The sequence below is a fragment of the Brachionichthys hirsutus genome, unplaced genomic scaffold, assembly GCF_040956055.1.
Source record: "Brachionichthys hirsutus isolate HB-005 unplaced genomic scaffold, CSIRO-AGI_Bhir_v1 contig_987, whole genome shotgun sequence".
Classification (NCBI taxonomy): Eukaryota; Metazoa; Chordata; class Actinopteri; order Lophiiformes; family Brachionichthyidae; genus Brachionichthys; species Brachionichthys hirsutus.
Genome location: NW_027180338.1, coordinates 136383 through 154950, shown reverse-complemented (window position 1 = coordinate 154950; position 18568 = coordinate 136383). Strand labels below are relative to the sequence as shown.

Sequence of the window (18568 nt, the reverse complement as noted above, 5' to 3'; positions counted from 1 at the left end):
AATTGAAGCCAAAGGGAAACCATTTCCTTGGCAAGACAAAGGATGGACCAGAATAAACGTTTTGATCAGCAGAATTACAAATAAACAAATCATTTTGCATTGACAACAAAGAGTCACATGAAAAAAACACTATGGGCATACAATAACAGAGAGAGAGAGAATTTTTAATGGTTATTGAATCCACAACATGCCTTCCAAGAATAAGAAATATGTTCTGTTGGCAGATGAAATCCTATTTAATGTGGGTTTACAAATACAATCAGAATGAAGTGAAACAATGATATACATATATAATACATATTTATAGGAATCTGTTTTTATCAAGATTTCCTATGAGCCAGAGGAAGAGCGAAGCGGTAGCATCAACTGTTACATAATTTAAGTGACTCACACCTGTGGCCTTCTAACAGTCACCAGTCCTCATCACTGATGCTAAACCAAGCTAAATCAACACATTTTAATTTATGTACTGCTAAATTACGAAACCCAATTATCTGGACCAACCCTGACCTGAACCCATTTATTGGATCAATCATTATTTTGGCAAATACGTAAAAAAATACTGTTAGAAACAATTTGCCTTTATGCAAAACTATCAAACACATGCACACTCACGAAAACACACATTACACTGTGATAGTACAACAATGATTTGCTGTAGTGTGAAATAAATGCTCAGCAGTGTTTTTGTCTTGATTGGCTTGGAGCTTGATCTAACAAGATTGTTTGGTTCAGCACAGATGAAACTGTTTTGATTTTGCTTGAATTTGATTTTATGCTCATGGTTGTGAAATGTGGCAAACCAGTTGTTAAAAACTGTACAAATGTCAAAACGTGACACAGAGGAAAAGAGAAGAGAAGAGAAGAAAAGCTGCTGTCCATATGTGTTTGTTTACTGTGCAGATGTTGAAGTAAACATTGATGACACAACGAGAGAAACATGCCAAATATGCCTGCACCTTAAGCAAGAAAGGGATCCCCATAAATCTGCATTCTATTTAAATTACTGGTCAACTCTGATTCCTATACTTCTTCCATACCGCTTTGAAAGTTTTTTTTCATCACATATAGTTTATGAAGACAGCATTGGGACACTATGTCGAAACGTTCTAAATATGTAATTTATTTGTACTATTATAGAGCTGCCCAAGCAAAAATCTAATCGTCCAATTATTCCAGAGCTATAAATACTATTGAAGACCCATTAGTGATTAATAATTCCTCTTGGTCTTCTCGTCAGAAAATCATTTGTCTTTGCGTTTAATAGTCGGGGTGGTTTCTTTTTCGATCAGACCACTTCCCTTCGTATTTCAGACTTGCAGTAACTCGAGAATTACAGTACAGCAGATTACAAGGGGGGGGGGGGGCACCGTCTTGTGCGCTCAACTGCAGGCACGCTCGCAGAAATGACTGCCGTCCCTCTGCGCTTCAGACAGACAGATTGGTCCTGTGTGAGGAATCAAACTGGAGAACGACTCAATATCTACACCCTGGATCTTTAGCATTTACTTTTTCCAACCTGGATTCTTACATCCCGACGCGTGCATCGCTTCAGTTTTCCACAGCTGTGTGCGGTAAAATAATTATCTGTTACTCGTGAGAATATTTTTCATGCAACATCCTTCTATGCTTCGCTTCACTTATCTCATCTTCAATCTAACCAATAACTCTGCATTCTGTGACACTGATAGACAGGAAACTAATTCTAATAGAGTGTGATGTGTGAGAGGTTGACTGAAGTGATCCAAACGCCAAGTGTTTATAGTTTGTCGATTCTATTGTTCCTATAACAGGATTAAATATGTTCAGCTGGATTTCATTCATGGTCGAGTCTAGCCCCCTGTGTTCAAGTCTAGCCCCCTGTGTTCGTCCAGCTGAAGCCCCCTCCATCAAGCAAAATGAGTGCGCGTGTGTGCAGCGCTTCATCCCTGCGGAGGTGGACGCTGATGGCTGCGTTGTTCTTGGCTGCAGCGCAGCCGACGAGCGGCGACTGCCCCAAAGCATGCGTCTGCGTCGACCCCACGGAGGTGCATTGCACCTTCAGATACCTGAGCGCACTGCCCGACCACGTCCAGCCAACTGTAGTAAAGATCAACCTCGGGTGAGCCTCGCTTTCCTTCCAGCTGGTAGCAGAAATGAGCGTAGCTGGAAACAGCCTTTCAAGATAGACTCAGGCAGCCAGTGGTATCAGTTAACCACCACCAAAAACATGCAACTTAGGTCCAGGTCGTTACTGAAAAAGAGAATTAATTCTCAATTGACTTACCTGGTTAAATAAAGGTAAAAAAAAAAAGAAAAGAATAACTAGTATTTAATTAACTATACTTAATTGGTTAATGGGGGGGGGGGGGTTATTTTAAGGTTTCTTTCAGCTTGGCAAACAACCTAACAGGTCAGTATTTTCTTTACGCATTTGTAGCTAATGTTAGTTACAGCTAAGAGCCCCCTTAACTCATTTAGCGAACCAAGAACATTTTAATGAGTAATAAGTATTAAGGAAAGCAGAAATACCCTAAAAAATCATATTATTTACCGACAGGTGTTTGTCGATGACACTAAATCTGTGTACATTTTTTTTATTCTTAAATCTTCTAATTTAATTCTTAAATTCATACAAGTTTAACATATTCAGACACAGAGTTGTCAGATTACTTTATAATTATGTATTAGTGTTTAATGCAATCCTCAGAATAAATGTCAGGAAGAATAGCATGTGGCACATTGTTGCTCTGACAACTGCTTATCATCTCTTTGATTTTAGGTACAACAGCATATCTGTCTTGAGAGAAAATGATCTTGCAGGACTTGAGAACTTAGAGTTGTTGATGCTGCATAGCAACATTATCCAAAGGATTGAAGACAGAGTCTTCCAAGACCTCAAGTCTTTACAGGTAAAACCATATATTTATCAGTCTCTTGTGATCAGATTACAGACCTTGCATCAATCCATTCATTTTCTTCTGCTTTTCCCGGGTCACGGGAGTTGCTGGAGCCCAGCCCAGCTTGCTATGGGCAAAAGGTTTTGTGTCGCTGCTTTCTGCTTACACTGATGTTAAACTAATTAGAATTCTAACAAATGGAAAACATCTAAACAGCAGTTTTACACAACCCAATACACACAAAGAAGAAAAGATACGACACATGTAGCAAAGACACAAAATAGACTTGCTTCAACTCCTCTCTTTTACTGTCTTAATGCAAAGAGGTCAGCACTGCTAGGTTTTTCTATTTTCTATTTATAATCCACAAGCTCGCCAATGACTGATCGCTGGCATTTTTTGAGATTGGTAACATTATTTCGAAATTATACTGCAGCTTTGAAAGTATTTAACGTTATCTCTGTAGTTGTGTGTTAACCTAACAAAATAAATACATCATTTTTTTGGAAGAATAATATCCTCATCATGTTTTCACAGGTCCTAAAGTTATCCTTCAATAAAATAAGGAAAATCAACAAAGAGACTTTCACAGGCCTGAAGAGTCTGCTGAGACTTCACATAGACCACAACCACATAGATTTCATCAGCCCAGAGGCTTTCTATGGCCTTAGCAACCTGCAGTTGGTCCAGCTGGAGGGCAACCACCTCCAGCAGCTCCACCCAGACACATTCATCACATTGAGACACAGCCAGGTGTTCAAGGTCTCCTCAGTAACAAGCATCCACCTATCAGACAATATACTGACAACTCTGCCTGCAGATATTTTCTCTGGTTGCAGCCAGTTAGAAAATCTATTCCTCCATGGCAACCCGTGGTCATGTGACTGCCGTATGACATGGTTCTCAGGCTGGACACAGATGAACGCAGGTGAGAATGCACTAGCTTTGTGGCATGCAATGTGGCATGTAAAATTGCAAACGTAACATGCTCGTAAGCATTGCTGATCCATTTTGGCTTGGCTTACACTATTTAAAATCTTGAATTTGTTGTCACGAAACAAACAGCTAAATACTACATTGCCTGATTTAAATGTTTGCAGGTGTGCTGAAATGCAAGCGTGACAGGAGGCATCCAAGAATCCAGCTGTGTCCTGTTTGTCAAAGTCCCACCCCTTACCACAAAAGATCTCTATCCCTTCTCCCCACTGATGCCTTCACTTGTACCAAACCGTGGATACAATCCAATCTAAAGCAGAAAAACATCAGCGTGGATGAGGGTGAATTTACACCAGTTACACCTAAGGACTTTATTGCCCCTCTAGGCTCCATGCAATTGAACCTGACTAATCAGTTTCATAGCGATGCCAGTCTATCCTGCAGTGTCCAGAGGCCATCTGCTTTTGAGAACCTGACACAAACCTTTGAGGAAGAGAGGGAAAGAAATGTCACCCTAATTACTGCGAGTATTACTTCATATTTGGTGTGTAATATTGACTACGAACACATACAGCAGCTGTGGCAGATCTTGGCAATATACAGTGACTCTCCCATGAGACTGGAGAGAGGTGAAATGCTGAGCAGAAGCCCAGAAATGATGTATAGGTATAGTGAGATGGAAACAGATGAAGAAGAGGAAGACATTTACACAGGTGTTGAGGCCGAGATTAAAGCTTCCCCTGCGTGGCTTATGCAAGGAAAAGTAAGCTTCCAGCTTGACCGCACTACAACCACTCTCTCTACTCTACACATTAAGTACCAGTCTGTTGTCAACCTACGCGTGGAAAACACGTCACCGAAGAAGAACCGCTACTCCTGGACCATGATCAGGCGAGATAATCAAACTAAGACTGAGCACACTGTCCTTAGAGGTAGGAAATTATACATAAGAAATTACCTGTTTGACATGACCTTCTTTTCCATCTAAATGCCTAAACTTTTAACTTATATGTGTTTGTAATAACCTACTAAATTACTAAAACAAATTATGTGTTTTACTTTTAACATAGGCGGCATGGCAGAACTAAATTGTCATATCCAGGGTGAGCCAACGCCTTTGCTGGAGTGGATTTTGTCAGATGGAAATAAGGTCAGAGCTCCATACTCCAGTGAAGACAGGAGGATCGTCATCACTGCTGAAGGGAGGCTCACTTTGCGCAGTGCGGATCCCTCAGACACAGGCATATACCGGTGTATTGCCACAAACTACCTGGATGCAGACATACTCGTCTTTCGAGTGACAGTTCTGTCTCCAGATGTAGAAGAATTTCAGGTCAATGGTGCACAACTGGTTCGGCCACTCGGTGAAAGTTTGCTTTTTGACTGTAGCTCCTCAGGGAATCCTAAAGCCTCGATCCAGTGGATACTCCCTGATCACACGGTACTGGACAAGTCTAACAGGAATAGGAACGTTTATGAAAATGGATCTTTGTTAATTCAGGGTCTGACAGAAAGGGACAGAGGATTTTATAGATGTTTGGTTGCTAACCACCTAGGAGCTGACCTGCTAGTGTCGCAGGTGACCGTGACTGAAGAAAAATCTGAGACAACAGTTCTGGACAGTGAAGGGTCGGGGATAGAAATGGCGGAAACAAGTGGCCCTACTTCTTCTGAAATCATAGTTACCCTCAGCGAGAGCCCATCTTCCAGTCCCTCAGAAATAAACAGCCAGGAATCCAGGACTGTCACCTCAGATCGACCCTATGCCCGTTTCGGGTCACAAGACAGAGGTTTAGGGAAGAATAGGAGTGGCTCAGTCAGCAACAGGCGACTGTGGAGTAATAGAGTGCACGACAAAGCTTCCAGGAGAGTGGACCCAGAGAAATTTGCTGAATTAATGAAAAAAGCTCAAGATGCATCAAGAGTGAAGTCTGACACTGGTGCTTCTGTTGATGGGAAAATTGGTTTTGGCGACGGCCATAATGAAGACCATCACATCATTGTTCCAAGTATACCCAAACCAACCGAGGATCCACAGAAGGGTACAGCATACACTGGAGATGAGCTGCACATTAATACAGCTACAGAGGCACGTCAAATCTTTGAAATGGAAACCCACACACTGGCAACCCAGTTATATATTCAGTCAGATTCACCAATCAAGTCCACTTTCACAAACAATCCAAGACAAAGGAGTGAAAGTGAAGTCGATGCATTCACACCATATCATATCATTCCAGACAACATCGGGCTTTCTAGTATTGACGAGATCTCTGACCCAAATGGCTACCCAGTCACTCTCCAACTGACTGTGACAGACTCGTCACAAGAGACTCAGCTCCAGTTCTCTGGGGAAAATCCTGCAGAGCCAGAGATGTATAATTGGGCACCGCCCTCAGTTACCACTAGCCCTAATATCACCCCAGTGAAGGACAAGCCAGATCCAATGGAGATAGTCGAGCACATAGATCGGAAAAGCCAAACGACATTCACAGCCGTTGCCACCACAGAGAGACAACAAAACGAAATAACCCTCCGTACAACCCAAACAATCAAATCCCCACACCTTTCTGCTGGATCCACCATCATATCCCGGCAACAGATTCATATCATCCCGCACAAGAACAGCAGAGGAGGAGGGCGCAGGAGGGCCTTCCAGGGCCGTAGGAGGATCATTAAACCCAGCAGGATCACAAACATACAGTCCTTCATGAATAAACTTAAACAGCCCTCAGTGAAGAAGGAAGGAGCTGCTACAGTGCCGTTTCAAATTGAATTGACCACTGGTAAGAAAACCTTTTTGGGAAGTCATTGTGAATATTTTTATCATTGTTTAGTGCACTTCATTTTCTGATATATTAACAATCTGTATTAAAAATGCCAAATGTTTCAAAATTTTATTTCCACCAGACTGTAACCGTGATGAAGATAAAAAGAAGACCACAACTACTGATCTGCAGGTGCTCAAACCAACACCGTCCCCCAGTCGATCCTTACACAGAACAGAAAGACCTGCCTCTACACGAAAGACAGCTGGAGTAAAAACAAATGACGACACCGAGTTGAAGCCAGAGGTTTCCGGCGGCTATGTATCTTCAGTTGATGCCCCCGACTTTGACTCAATGATTGATCCGTATTTGGCCACACACGGGAAAAAACAATTGACGTCCACCATGGCTACCACTACGACAACGGCCTCTAAAGTGGTGCGTGGAAGAATTCCGTGGAACAGGCTGTATGGAAATATAGAGAGGGAAAAGATACTAAGCAGGCTGAAGAGACCTTTCATCACCAAAAAAACTACAACTGAAACTACAACAGCAACCTTAAACCCCACCCCTTCCCTTCCTGTTAGCACCACTGTAAAGTCACTGCATGAACTTGGGGTACTGTCTCCATCCAGACACACTGGGAACAACGAGGGCTCCCTAGATGACGACTATGGAGATATGGCATCTGCAGGTTTTGAGTTCCCAACAGTAGAACCTCGTTTTCATCATCTAACTACAACAAGTCGGCCATCTCGTTCCAGGTTTTCTGCTACTTCTCAGACACCCCCAATATATCTTTCTACCCCACCTTCAAAGGAAAATCCTGATGAAGACATAACATCTGGATCTGGTGGACTACCTGATAGTTTGTTTGTCATCAGAGAGAGACCCAGTGGGAGAGGAAGGCAAGGCCGTAGATGGAAGCCCTTTCGGGGTCGGAGACCCTATAATAGGCCCAAAGTCACGAAAATATACTCCAGTACCACAACTGAGCCTTCCACTACAGATGTAAATACTGTGGAAAAGACAATGGAAATGACCACACTGCCACAATGGTCCACTTCCTTCTACAAGCCATTGTACAAACCATCTAGAAACACAATAGCTGTTTCCACTGACCAGATAAAGGAAGATATTGATTTCTATGATGAATATGATTGGAGCAATTTGTCAGCCAGAACGCCCCTGACCCCCACCACCACCTTTACGCTAACAACTACAAGAAGGCCTTCCACGACAACTCGTTCCAGACTGCATGGCAACATCCAACCGCCAACACAGAGTAGTCACAACACTAACAAGCCACCAGCGACGTGGATCAGACCTACTGTGCCAAGCAGGATCGATAACGGCCTTACCTTTGACACAATGACCAACCATAGAGCTGAGCAGGACAACATCATTGCAAACAATAATGCCATTTCTAGTTTTTACGATGATTTTGAGGACATTGAAGCTACAAGTGCCATTATCGTCGGTTTCATATCCACTGCAAGGTCCATAACAAACAAACCTAAGATTGTAGGAGGCAACGCTGCTAGCTTCACTGTGTTATCCAACTCAGACGCTTACATGCCATGTGAGGCTATTGGAAACCCTCAGCCAATGATAACCTGGAAGCGTTTCTCGTCAAGCACAGGTACAAAAACAGTTTGACTGGTTAATTAAGAAATAAAAAACATCTGTAGTAGGTCCAGCTCGGTTAAAGAATTTTAAAAATGACAAATAAAAGTCAGTCTTTATTTTCATGCACAGCTGTATATCTAGTATTTGGAAGTTGGCAAGGAAATTGTAATGTTTTTGTATTCAATGGTGAGAAAGAACACTGTTATATGGGGAATTTAATGATAGTATTTTCGTAACATCAAAATGTATCCATTAGCAAAAAAAACCGCAATGCACTTGTTATAAATATAAATCACAATTTTACAGTCAAAAAGATTAAAGAAGTACTTTATATATTTTAAATGCAGTCATTTTGCATCTGTGTTTCCATCTGTGTTTGCACGTGAATTGTTTTAATGATCTATATTTCTGAGAATAATTTATCTTCCTTTCAGGAAACACCGTTACCATTAAGGGGAAGATGGGCAAGTTTGAGGTGTTCAGCAATGGCACACTTTCTATCCAAAATGCCAACATTAAGGACCGTGGACAGTACCTCTGTCTAGCAGAAAATCATCATGGATCAGATAAACTTCTGGTCACCCTCTCTGTAGTGGCCTATCCCTCACGTATCCTTGAGCCAAAAATCCGTGAGCTAAAGTATCATGCTGGAAACACTGTTGAATTAAAATGTAAAGCAGAGGGTCGTCCTCCACCAATGATATCCTGGATCCTAGCCAACCGAACCCAGGTCAGGGGTCTAAACAAATACATGGGTAGGGTATCGATATCTGGTGATGGGACTCTGGTCATTGAACAGGTGTCTGTTTATGACAGAGGTCATTACAAATGTATTGCCAGTAATCCAGCCGGAGCTGATACCTCTACAGTCCGACTGCAGGTGGTTGCTGCTCCACCAGGAATTGTGGAAGAAAAGCGCCAGCAGTTGAAAGCTGATATAAGACAAGACTTGTGGCTACCTTGCACTGGTCAAGGCAGCCCTCAGCCTACTATTCACTGGGTCCTTGATGACGGGTCATTGGTGCTATACAACAGACCTGCAAAGACCACGAGGATATCAATGCATGTGAATGGAACCCTCCATATTAAGGATGTGACTCAAGCTGACAGCGGGAAATATGAATGCATTGCCACCAGCTCTACTGGCTCAGAGAGAAGGGTAGTAACTCTGACGGTGGAGAGCGAAGAGACTGCGCCGCAAATATTGGAGGCATCTCAGCGTTTAACGGAGTTGTTCTTCGGGGATCAGCTGAGGCTAAACTGTTCGGCGACAGGTGACCCTAAACCCAAGATCGTTTGGAGACTGCCCTCTAGAGCAGTGGTGGACAAGTGGCACAGGTAAAAACACCTTGATCAGCAACGGCAATGTATAAAGTAATCATTTGCAACATTTCTTGCTTGATCATAATTGACTTGGTGAAAGTATTAATTATTTTTGGGGGGGCTTTCTACAATGATCATTCATAGTAAAGAATAAGCTAGCAAAGTGCTTAATGTGATGTTCCTTCCACACTTTTTCAAATTGGATAACAAGATAAATATACCTAAGTGAGCTAAATTTGATTCAAATGAAAATGTGGATATTTCCATAAGAATCAGCCTTTTCACGTACCGGTACATAGTAAAAGTATAGAAAAAGTACACGATCAAGAAAAATAGTAAAAGGAGGATAGCAGCTTAATTTGCATAACTGCTGATAACAACAGTATATTTTCGGAGGAAAATATATATTTTATAATCAGTCATTTATAAGAATTATAACAGTTTTATATCACTTATATAATGGTGATGTACTTGTGTAATGCAAATACAGAACTTCATCGCATGTTATAATTAGCACGTGAAAAAGATATTATAGTATCCATTATGGTAATGTTATGAGATTGTGGTTTAGTTGCATTGCCAGATTTCTTCCCTGTGTAACTAAGATAATTGTCTTATCTTAGCTGTCTTCGTTTCTTGCAATGCAACTCTTCAGCTTTATATCAATGTCAAGTTATGCATTTGTGTGTGCGTGTGTTCACGTGAAAGTGTGCATGCATTTGTTTTTATACTCATATCAAAGTCAGAAAATGCACTCATATTCATATATCCTTCTACGAGGTTTCATTATTTTAGTATTTCCAAAATGCTGATTGTCCCCCTTTCAAATACAGCATGGCAATGACCAAAGGTTTTGCACATTCACCAGAGAGCCTACGTTAATAAAGAAATTATGTAGGTCATTATGTCATTGGGCTGAGTTGGGTTGCTTTATTGAACCCAGATGTCCTACAGTGAGAAGCTGGCCAACAACTAACAACAACAACTTGCCAACAAAGCAGCTTCAGACGTTCTCCATTTTCTTAAAATATGAGCCGAAAAAAAACAAAAATGTAAGTAGCAAAGAATTTTAAATTTAAATCCCCAACACACGCATAGGAAAGCCTGAGTGTTATTGCCTCAGTAACAGCACAATGCTTTGTCTAAAAACAATTTATATGACCTCCCTCTGTACATCTACTATATAACACCAATATAATGACATTCCAGTCTTCCTTGTCGATATATTTGTGTATGCGTTTGGTTTAAGAAGTTAGTTCCAACTGTTAATTAACATTAATGTTTATTTTCAGTTAATTTTGTGTTTTTATTTGATGTTTCTTTCAAGAACGCTGAACAGGATGGTATAGATTCAAAATGCAGTGGCACAGACTGACGGTAGAGCAATAGAAGGGTTTAATCCCCCCAAAAGAAGCTTCAGTACACAGAAAACAGTCCACACTGGCAAAGATATCCAAATTGTTAGTCAAAAGGCAAGGTAAAAAAAATCAGGCAAAGGTTTAGAAACGAGACTATGGCGCTGGCGTGAGGACTGAAGACAGAGGGATAAGGAGGCAGGGTGACGAAGGGAATGAGGAGCAGGTGTGACAAACAGAGCAGGTGTGACAACGAGGGGAAAAGAGGTCAGACACAGAACACAGGAAGAAATGCAACAGATAAAGGCAGCGCATGGAAGCAAAAAATACAAGAAAAAACATGAGCATGACAGTTGTTTTCATATCCCTTTACTTTTAGGAATATTATTTTTTAAATTACTGTTATTCTGAACATCTGAACACTGAATAGCAACATGCGAACACACTGATAATATATGAACTATGTGGGTATGTTGATATAATATATATAAAAAGTAGAGTTTATGGATTTTAATATTTTGCTCATCTAATTGTCACATTGAACAGCATGAGATAATGACAGTATTAGAAGCCGTGCACTGTAGTAAATGAGGCTCACATGCATTTGATGCATTTTATTCCATTCTCCCAAATACTCAGTGCAATCTGTCATGAATCTCTGCAGGATGGGCAGTCGAACTCAGATCCTGGATAATGGAACGCTTATTGTCAGCGCTGTGAGTGATAAAGATGCTGGAGACTACCTTTGTGTGGCACAAAGCAGAGCTGGTGATGATTTCCAGCTCATGAGGGTCACCGTGTCAATGAAGCCAGCCAAGATAGAGCCAAAGGTCCATGAAAAAAAGCAGGTGCCATTCGGGAATGATGTGAATGTTGACTGTAAAGCCTCAGGAGCACCAAAGCCTGACATCTCCTGGGGTCTACCAGATGGTACGGTGGTCAGCAGCGCTATTCAGTCTGATACAAGCAGAGGCGGTGGTCGAGCACGGCGATACACACTTTTTGACAATGGAACGCTCTATCTTAACCAGGTATGTTATCACCTACCTTATCGTCACAAAATTTTGAATCTTTACAAAGATTTACATCACTGAGTATTGCCTTTCAGGTTGGGATGTCGGAGGAAGGGGACTACACCTGTTACGCTGAGAACCAAGTGGGCAAGGATGAGATGATCGTTCATATTAGCGTGTTAGCGGCTGCGCCCAAGATACGTCCAGCCAAGCAGAACTATGCCATGGTGAAGCCTGGAGGGAATATACTCTTCGACTGTGATGCGCTTGGGGAACCCAAACCAAAGATCCTTTGGCTACTGCCCACCAATGATGTAATTGCAGCATCTAACGAACGCTACCTAATCCATGTCAACGGCTCCCTCGATATCAGGGGTGCGAAGGCTGCTGACGCTGGGGATTATGTATGCATGGCTCGTAACCCTGCTGGAGAAAAAAGACAAGTCTACAAGCTGGATATAGATGGGAATCCACCAGTGATCAATGGCTATCGCCAGAACAGGACCGTCATCAAAGATGTGGCTGCTAAATTCTCCAGGAAGTTAATAGACTGTAAGGCTGAGGGTAATCCCACTCCTACTATTACTTGGCTTATGCCTCACAACATCTTTCTGCCAGCACCATATTTTGGCGGCAGGATTAATGTCCACCATAATGGGACATTAGAGATCCGTAACGTACGGCCTAGTGATTCAGCAGAATTCATTTGCATGGCGAGAAATGATGGAGGGGAGGCAGTCATGGCGGTCCAGCTGGAGATCACCAGTGTGCCCCGTAGGCCGATCTTCAAGAACCCCTTCAACGAGCGCATCGTGTCTGCGATTGGGAGAACAGCAGTTCTGAACTGCACAGCTGATGGGAACCCGAAACCAGAGATTATTTGGACTTTGCCAAATGGAACACGATTTAGCGATGAAGACGACTATGGCTCTCACCACTACAGGGGTGCTGATGGGAGCCTAGGCATCTACAGCTCTCGCAAAGAGGATTCTGGGAAGTATCGCTGTGGTGCCAGAAATTTCATGGGCTACATAGAGAAGCTAATAATTTTGGAAGTTGGGCACAAGCCTTTCATCCTGACAAGGCCTAAGGGCATCATACGTAGTGTGTCTGGAAACCCTCTCTTCCTTCACTGTTTATCTGATGGAAGTCCCAGTCCCAGGATCTACTGGACCCTTCCTGGAGGTCATACCCTTACTCGGCCTCAAGTCTTTGGGCGTTACAAGTTACTAGAGAACGGTACTCTGATTATTCAGGCTACGACTCACCATGACCGAGGGAACTACATTTGCAAGGCTCGTAATGATGCTGGGGAGGCTGTTCTCACTGTCCCTGTTGCTATAATTTCCTACGCTCCACGGATCACAACAGGGCCACCGCCCAATATGAAGGTAGTTGCTGGAACACCTATCCAGCTCAGCTGTGCTGCAATTGGGATTCCAAAGCCAAAAATCACCTGGGAGCTACCAGATCACTCGGTTTTGTCAGCTGCACAACGGGGCAGGCCTGTAGGTAGTGAACTTCTCCACCCTGAGGGCACACTTATCATTCAGAGGCCCACATTCTCAGACTCAGGCACATATAAGTGCGTGGCCAAGAACCGCCTGGGTACGGACTCCAAGGTCACGTACCTTCGTGTACTGTGAGAAAAAGACAAGACTTGAGGGAGAGCCGTGGTATATTTGAATGAGAACATTAATGTGCTGTGCATGTTTAGTCACGTGGATTTCTGAAGATCAGGGCCCATGGAACATTATTGAAATGTGTCTGGATTAAAAACTAAACATCACAAGAAGAAAATAGAACTATAGACATTTTTAAATATTTGATTTTTTTCTACTTGGAAAAACCAAGTCTAGAGTCAGAAAGATTTTATTGTAACTGGGTCTGGAAATTAGGTGGTTCTCATTTGAGTTGGTTCCCATGGGAGTGGCAGGGGCCAGTATAAAGAGTCAGACTGAAATTTCCCTGACCACACATGCAGACATACGATAGAGAAATGGAGAAAATGTTCTGGAAAGAAAGAAAACAAGCCTCCAATAGGGTATTAAGTCCCTTTGGATGTTGTCCAGAAGTTGTTTCTGATGTGTTGCTTTGCCCTTTAACAGCTAATGGAAAATACAGCAGGTAGACTTTTCAGAGAAGCAGGAAAGAAAAGGTTTTTCACCAGATGAACACGGAACTTCCCAAAATAGAATCAGATGTAAGAATTTCATTTTAAGAGGTGGAAGCACATTAATTTATGGCAATTCACAGTTCATTGGTCAAAAATTACATAACACACTATCTGTGTTATACACAATAATTTAAAGTAATGTTATACATTATGTTATGTTATAATACAGTATATGTATTTGTAGTATCTACTTCGTCAAAGTACAGTATGAAAGAAAAAAATACCCAGTTCATCTGTGAGTAAAACCCACAGGGGAGCCTTTGATTCTTGTTTGTGATCGTGTGCTGATTTTACAGAGCTGATGGTCTGCATTGAGAAAGAAACCGGAGACAAAAGCCATGCATGTTAAAGAATTATATATCTGCTACAGATGTATTGCAAACATTAAGAATAATGGTGAGTGAATTTACTTCAGGGACTAGAGTTAGATGGCTTCTATAGTTTTGTTTGCTCTCCACCCACGCATCCAGCAGATTAACATATCATGTGACTTTTTGGTTTGGTTTTGTATGTTCAAAAAGACAAATTCTCTCTGCACTCAGGGCCACAACTGGAAGCAATTTCTCAATTAAAATGCACCTCGTATAAATTTCCTGTAATGATGCGTGCTTATAAATGATAAAAATGTTAATTTTTCCAAAGACTTGTTTATGATGTTTTGACTTGTATGATGTTGTTTTTTTACAGTAATTAGAAAAACAATAGAAAACAATATTTAAAAAATATTCAGCTATTTTTTTTAGAATGGCTCTGTCATGCGGGTGGGGGCTGAAGCCTATCCAAGTTGATATCTTTACCATAATCGGTCACCAGTTCAGCACAAGGCTAACACAACAAAGAAAAATATTCAGTGTCACATTTACACAGGCCATTTTTGAATTGGGGGAGGAAGCATGCAGACGGCAAACAGAAAGGCCCCACGCTGCAAAATGCACGTCTTTGAACTGTGGGATGAAGCAAGATCTGTGTTGGAACCTTCTTGGTGTCAGAAGACATTGTTAATCTCTGCAGCCCACATAAAAACAATGGACTTTGAAGATGAGTCCATGTGACCTGAACTTGTCAGTAAACCCTTTCTATTATTTTCCTATTGCCCAAATTTGAAAACATTAGAAAACTGATTCTTTGCTGCAGTAAAGAAAAGTGTTTATATGAGCTTGCTAACATTCAGACAAATTGTAAACTGGTGGAATGATGTCTTCAAACAACACCCCATTTTAATGTATGACTCTTAATTTGAAAGGTAGCTCCTCATTCACACCACATGCCCTCTGTGGGTGTTTAAGAGTTTAATTGTTCACTTCTGTTTTTGTGGTTGATGTTTGGAGAATAGTGGCATTTACCCTCCGCTGACTTTTATTTATGTGGATTTTAAAAATGGTGTTTTTCCCTTTACTCATTCCTCTTGGGAGTTTTAAGGAAAACAGTTGAAGTCTAAGAGATTAAACTTTAATTTTGTATGAAGCTACTGAAAGGAGTAGTGTGCTTTTTTTTTTTTGCATGTGTATATTTTTCTTTTACTAGGTCAAGTATGTTTTACAACCATTGAAGACTTCGAACCGATCGACATGAACAGTTGCACAATCAGCAAAAACTGTAGTTTAACAGAGTAAATCCTTCCCCATGTCCCAGAAATGACTGAAGTAACAAAGGAACATAAAAGGAAAATGAGGAAATGCTGCTAGTTTCCAGTGAGCCGCCAAAATTGATACAGAATTTAATGTTTATTTTCTTGAACAGTTGATTGAAAGAAAGTATTTCTCTTATCTTAGCCAAAGTATTCCTGTTATCTGAAAGTAACATAATATTCTCATAACATTAACCTACATGTTCTTGTGACCTGAGCCTTATCACAGACCGGAGTATGGACTCAAAATGTGATTTCTGCGCTTCCGCTGGACATAATGTTTCATTAAACCTATAATAAATTTTAGAACAGGGCAATACCTGAACTGAGTATTGGAGGAAATGTAGAGCTTGGTGAGAAAAAGGAGAGGAGGAAGAGAGTCTAGAGTGGGGGCATGGATGAGGGAAACAAGAGAAGGGTGAGCCATATTTTTGGTCTTGCTGTGCATTCCATACTTTAAATTGAACGCTAACTGTCTGAACATTGAAACTCATGAGAGGACTGCTGGAAGCAGCCAGACAATGCCCGTCTGTTAGGTGAGAGCGTCTACCATGTTTCTTTGAAGCCGCAAACTTGGCAGCCAGTTTTCTGCAATGCAGGCTTGAAGGTGGGGTATAATCTTTACTAAATATTGAATTGGGCACACACACTTTTTTGGTCATACAGTAGACCTGCATTTCTCTCTCTCTCTCTCTCAGTGCTTGGGGTGATGCTGGAATTCCCCACCAGCGTGATAGAATCCACATATCCACCTTCCAGCCACAAGCAAGACAGATTCATCTTTACACTTCTCTGCCAGGTAGCATCCGTCACGCTGCGATGCTGATTCCAGGTTTCCCAGTGCCTTTCAGGACTGTGTTTGATCGCTTCAATTTCATGTTGGCCGACAGCAAGGAAAGGGAAAATATTCAACCGTCAGTTGTTATTTTGCTACCTGGTTTGATTTTTAGACAAGAAATGAGTTGCGGAAGCACTAAATACATCAGTTTCCTTCAGAGCGAGGCCTTAAGTGCTGCAAGGCAGATACAAAGGTTCATTAATCAACAGAATGTGCAGCAATTCTGAAAGCTTTCAGTAATTTGGTGCTGCAGCCTTTAAACACGAGAGATGCCAAAAATAACATACTTTTCCTTTAGAGCATTGAATGCAATACTTAATGGAGTCCTATTTCTCAGTCCAGAGAGTAGGGGAATGATGATATAACCTCCCATAATGCTTTGCTTTTTTTTTTTTTGGTCAATATGCATGATCTGTTGGAAACTGGTCAAGTTTGTATAAGGATGCATCTTGGTGTCAAATAATTGATTACATTTTAAATAATGTTCAGAATGTTATGACACAATTTCTAAATAACTTTTTACTTTTCTTTAGGGAGACAGGGACTTTTTACAATAATAATGATACATGCCAAATAAAATAAAATTACTCAAGTATGTCATTATTTTCCACATAAATGCACAAATTGGATCCAGATTCAAATCCTAAGCCACATCAGTGATATTAAATATTATATTGGAGTGGCCTCAACATGTGTCGTGTTACAGTGGGATCACAGAGAAGAGTGGAGATGTTCAAATAATGTCTGTGAGACACATGGAGTAAAATATTGACTAAAAAGAGATACAGATCTTTTCTATTTTTGGTGATGACTCAAAAACCTCTGATGATGAATATTTTATTTCAAATGCTGAGAGCAGGTTTTCAGAGTCAAAGAATTAGGTGATATAACAATTTGGCATGAAGCATTTTCAAGTATAACACCATCATGGTGACATCACCACACATGTTTGTTTAGTTTAATTACAATGAAGATCTCATTAAAGTTATTTTTTTTAAAGAAGAAGAATGAACATGTGGCTTGCACTCATGAGCCCAATCTGTTCTTCATCCAGAGGCTGAACGATGATGGGAAGGAACCAAAGAGCTCTTGAATGAGAAAACAATTTTCCACGTTTTCAATTCTCAGTGGTGTTGGTGTCTGGAGTTAATTAATAATAAGAGAGTACAAACATAATCTTCATCATCAATGTAGCTGTGATGTAACGTTGTGCCTGCCAACCTCAATATTGACTTTGGCCAGTTTTATTGATTGATTGATTTATTTTATTAAGGTGTACAACCTGATTGAAAGTAACACTTTCATACTTATACATAGAAGGCGACAGGGAAGTCAAAACTCAGACAGACATGCAGACACACGACATCAACACATCCACTACAGTATATCCTCTGTGTTATCCGAACAGTCAACCAACAGATGGTGATAACACCGCATATATATATATATATACCGCATTTATATTCTGTGATTCTCAATAAATCATACAATTTATGACGTATTACACACACGTCTCTGCAGGAGCCTCCAGATACCACAATGACATCACCGATTGGAAAAACAGGCCCTCCTTACAGCTCTGGGCTGATTGGTTGCTGTTAAAATCACCTTGGCTATTTGAGTCAAATACATTGCTCCCTATCTTATCTCTTGATAACTTACTGCTTTATGTCCAGAGCAGACGAGGACACTGTTAGGATGACTTTGCTCCAAGTAATTGATGCAGTGGCTGTATTTCAACTGGCCTTGACATTTCTCAGGCATTTTTTTCAAATTTTGGTTTGTGCATCAGACCAAATACTTTTTCACTTCAGTCCAGCTGCCTCTATTTGCAGTACTCACTGTCCTAGATTGTGCATGACAGACATTTCATCCATGCATTCTCCACCTCTGTCGTCAACACCTGAGGACGACACTTTGCTGCTGCCCTCTTTGTGCACACAGAGACATCCTGTCAAGTACGTCTGGAATTCCAGGTCCATTCACTCAAAGGGAGCCGTTCCTCTATATTCCAAGTCTCCAGT

At 41.2% G+C, this 18568-nt stretch overlaps 1 protein-coding gene across 1 annotated transcript; it reads left to right on the top strand.

Annotated features, from left to right (window-relative positions):
- The first annotated feature begins 1898 nt into the window (after window positions 1-1898).
- On the top strand, window positions 1899-13549 carry LOC137913670 (immunoglobulin superfamily member 10-like). The gene is made up of 11 exons (XM_068757306.1): window positions 1899-2101; window positions 2762-2891; window positions 3417-3807; window positions 3980-4747; window positions 4886-5857; window positions 5966-6601; window positions 6726-7665; window positions 7765-8225; window positions 8647-9550; window positions 11555-11921; window positions 11999-13549. Exons 1-11 carry the CDS (start codon window positions 1899-1901, stop codon window positions 13547-13549), a joined length of 7323 nt encoding a protein of 2440 aa, XP_068613407.1.
- Window positions 13550-18568: the final 5019 nt, after the last annotated feature.

Bases quoted from the DNA above. Each gene is read 5' to 3' on its own strand.
- LOC137913670 (XM_068757306.1), top strand. From the start codon at position 1,899: ATGAGTGCGCGTGTGTGCAGCGCTTCATCCCTGCGGAGGTGGACGCTG. The intron at 5,858-5,965 runs GTACAGCATACA...ATATTCAGTCAG, and splicing joins AACCGAGGATCCACAGAAGG to ATTCACCAATCAAGTCCACT. The intron at 7,666-7,764 runs GTACAAACCATC...TTTGTCAGCCAG, and splicing joins ACTTCCTTCTACAAGCCATT to AACGCCCCTGACCCCCACCA.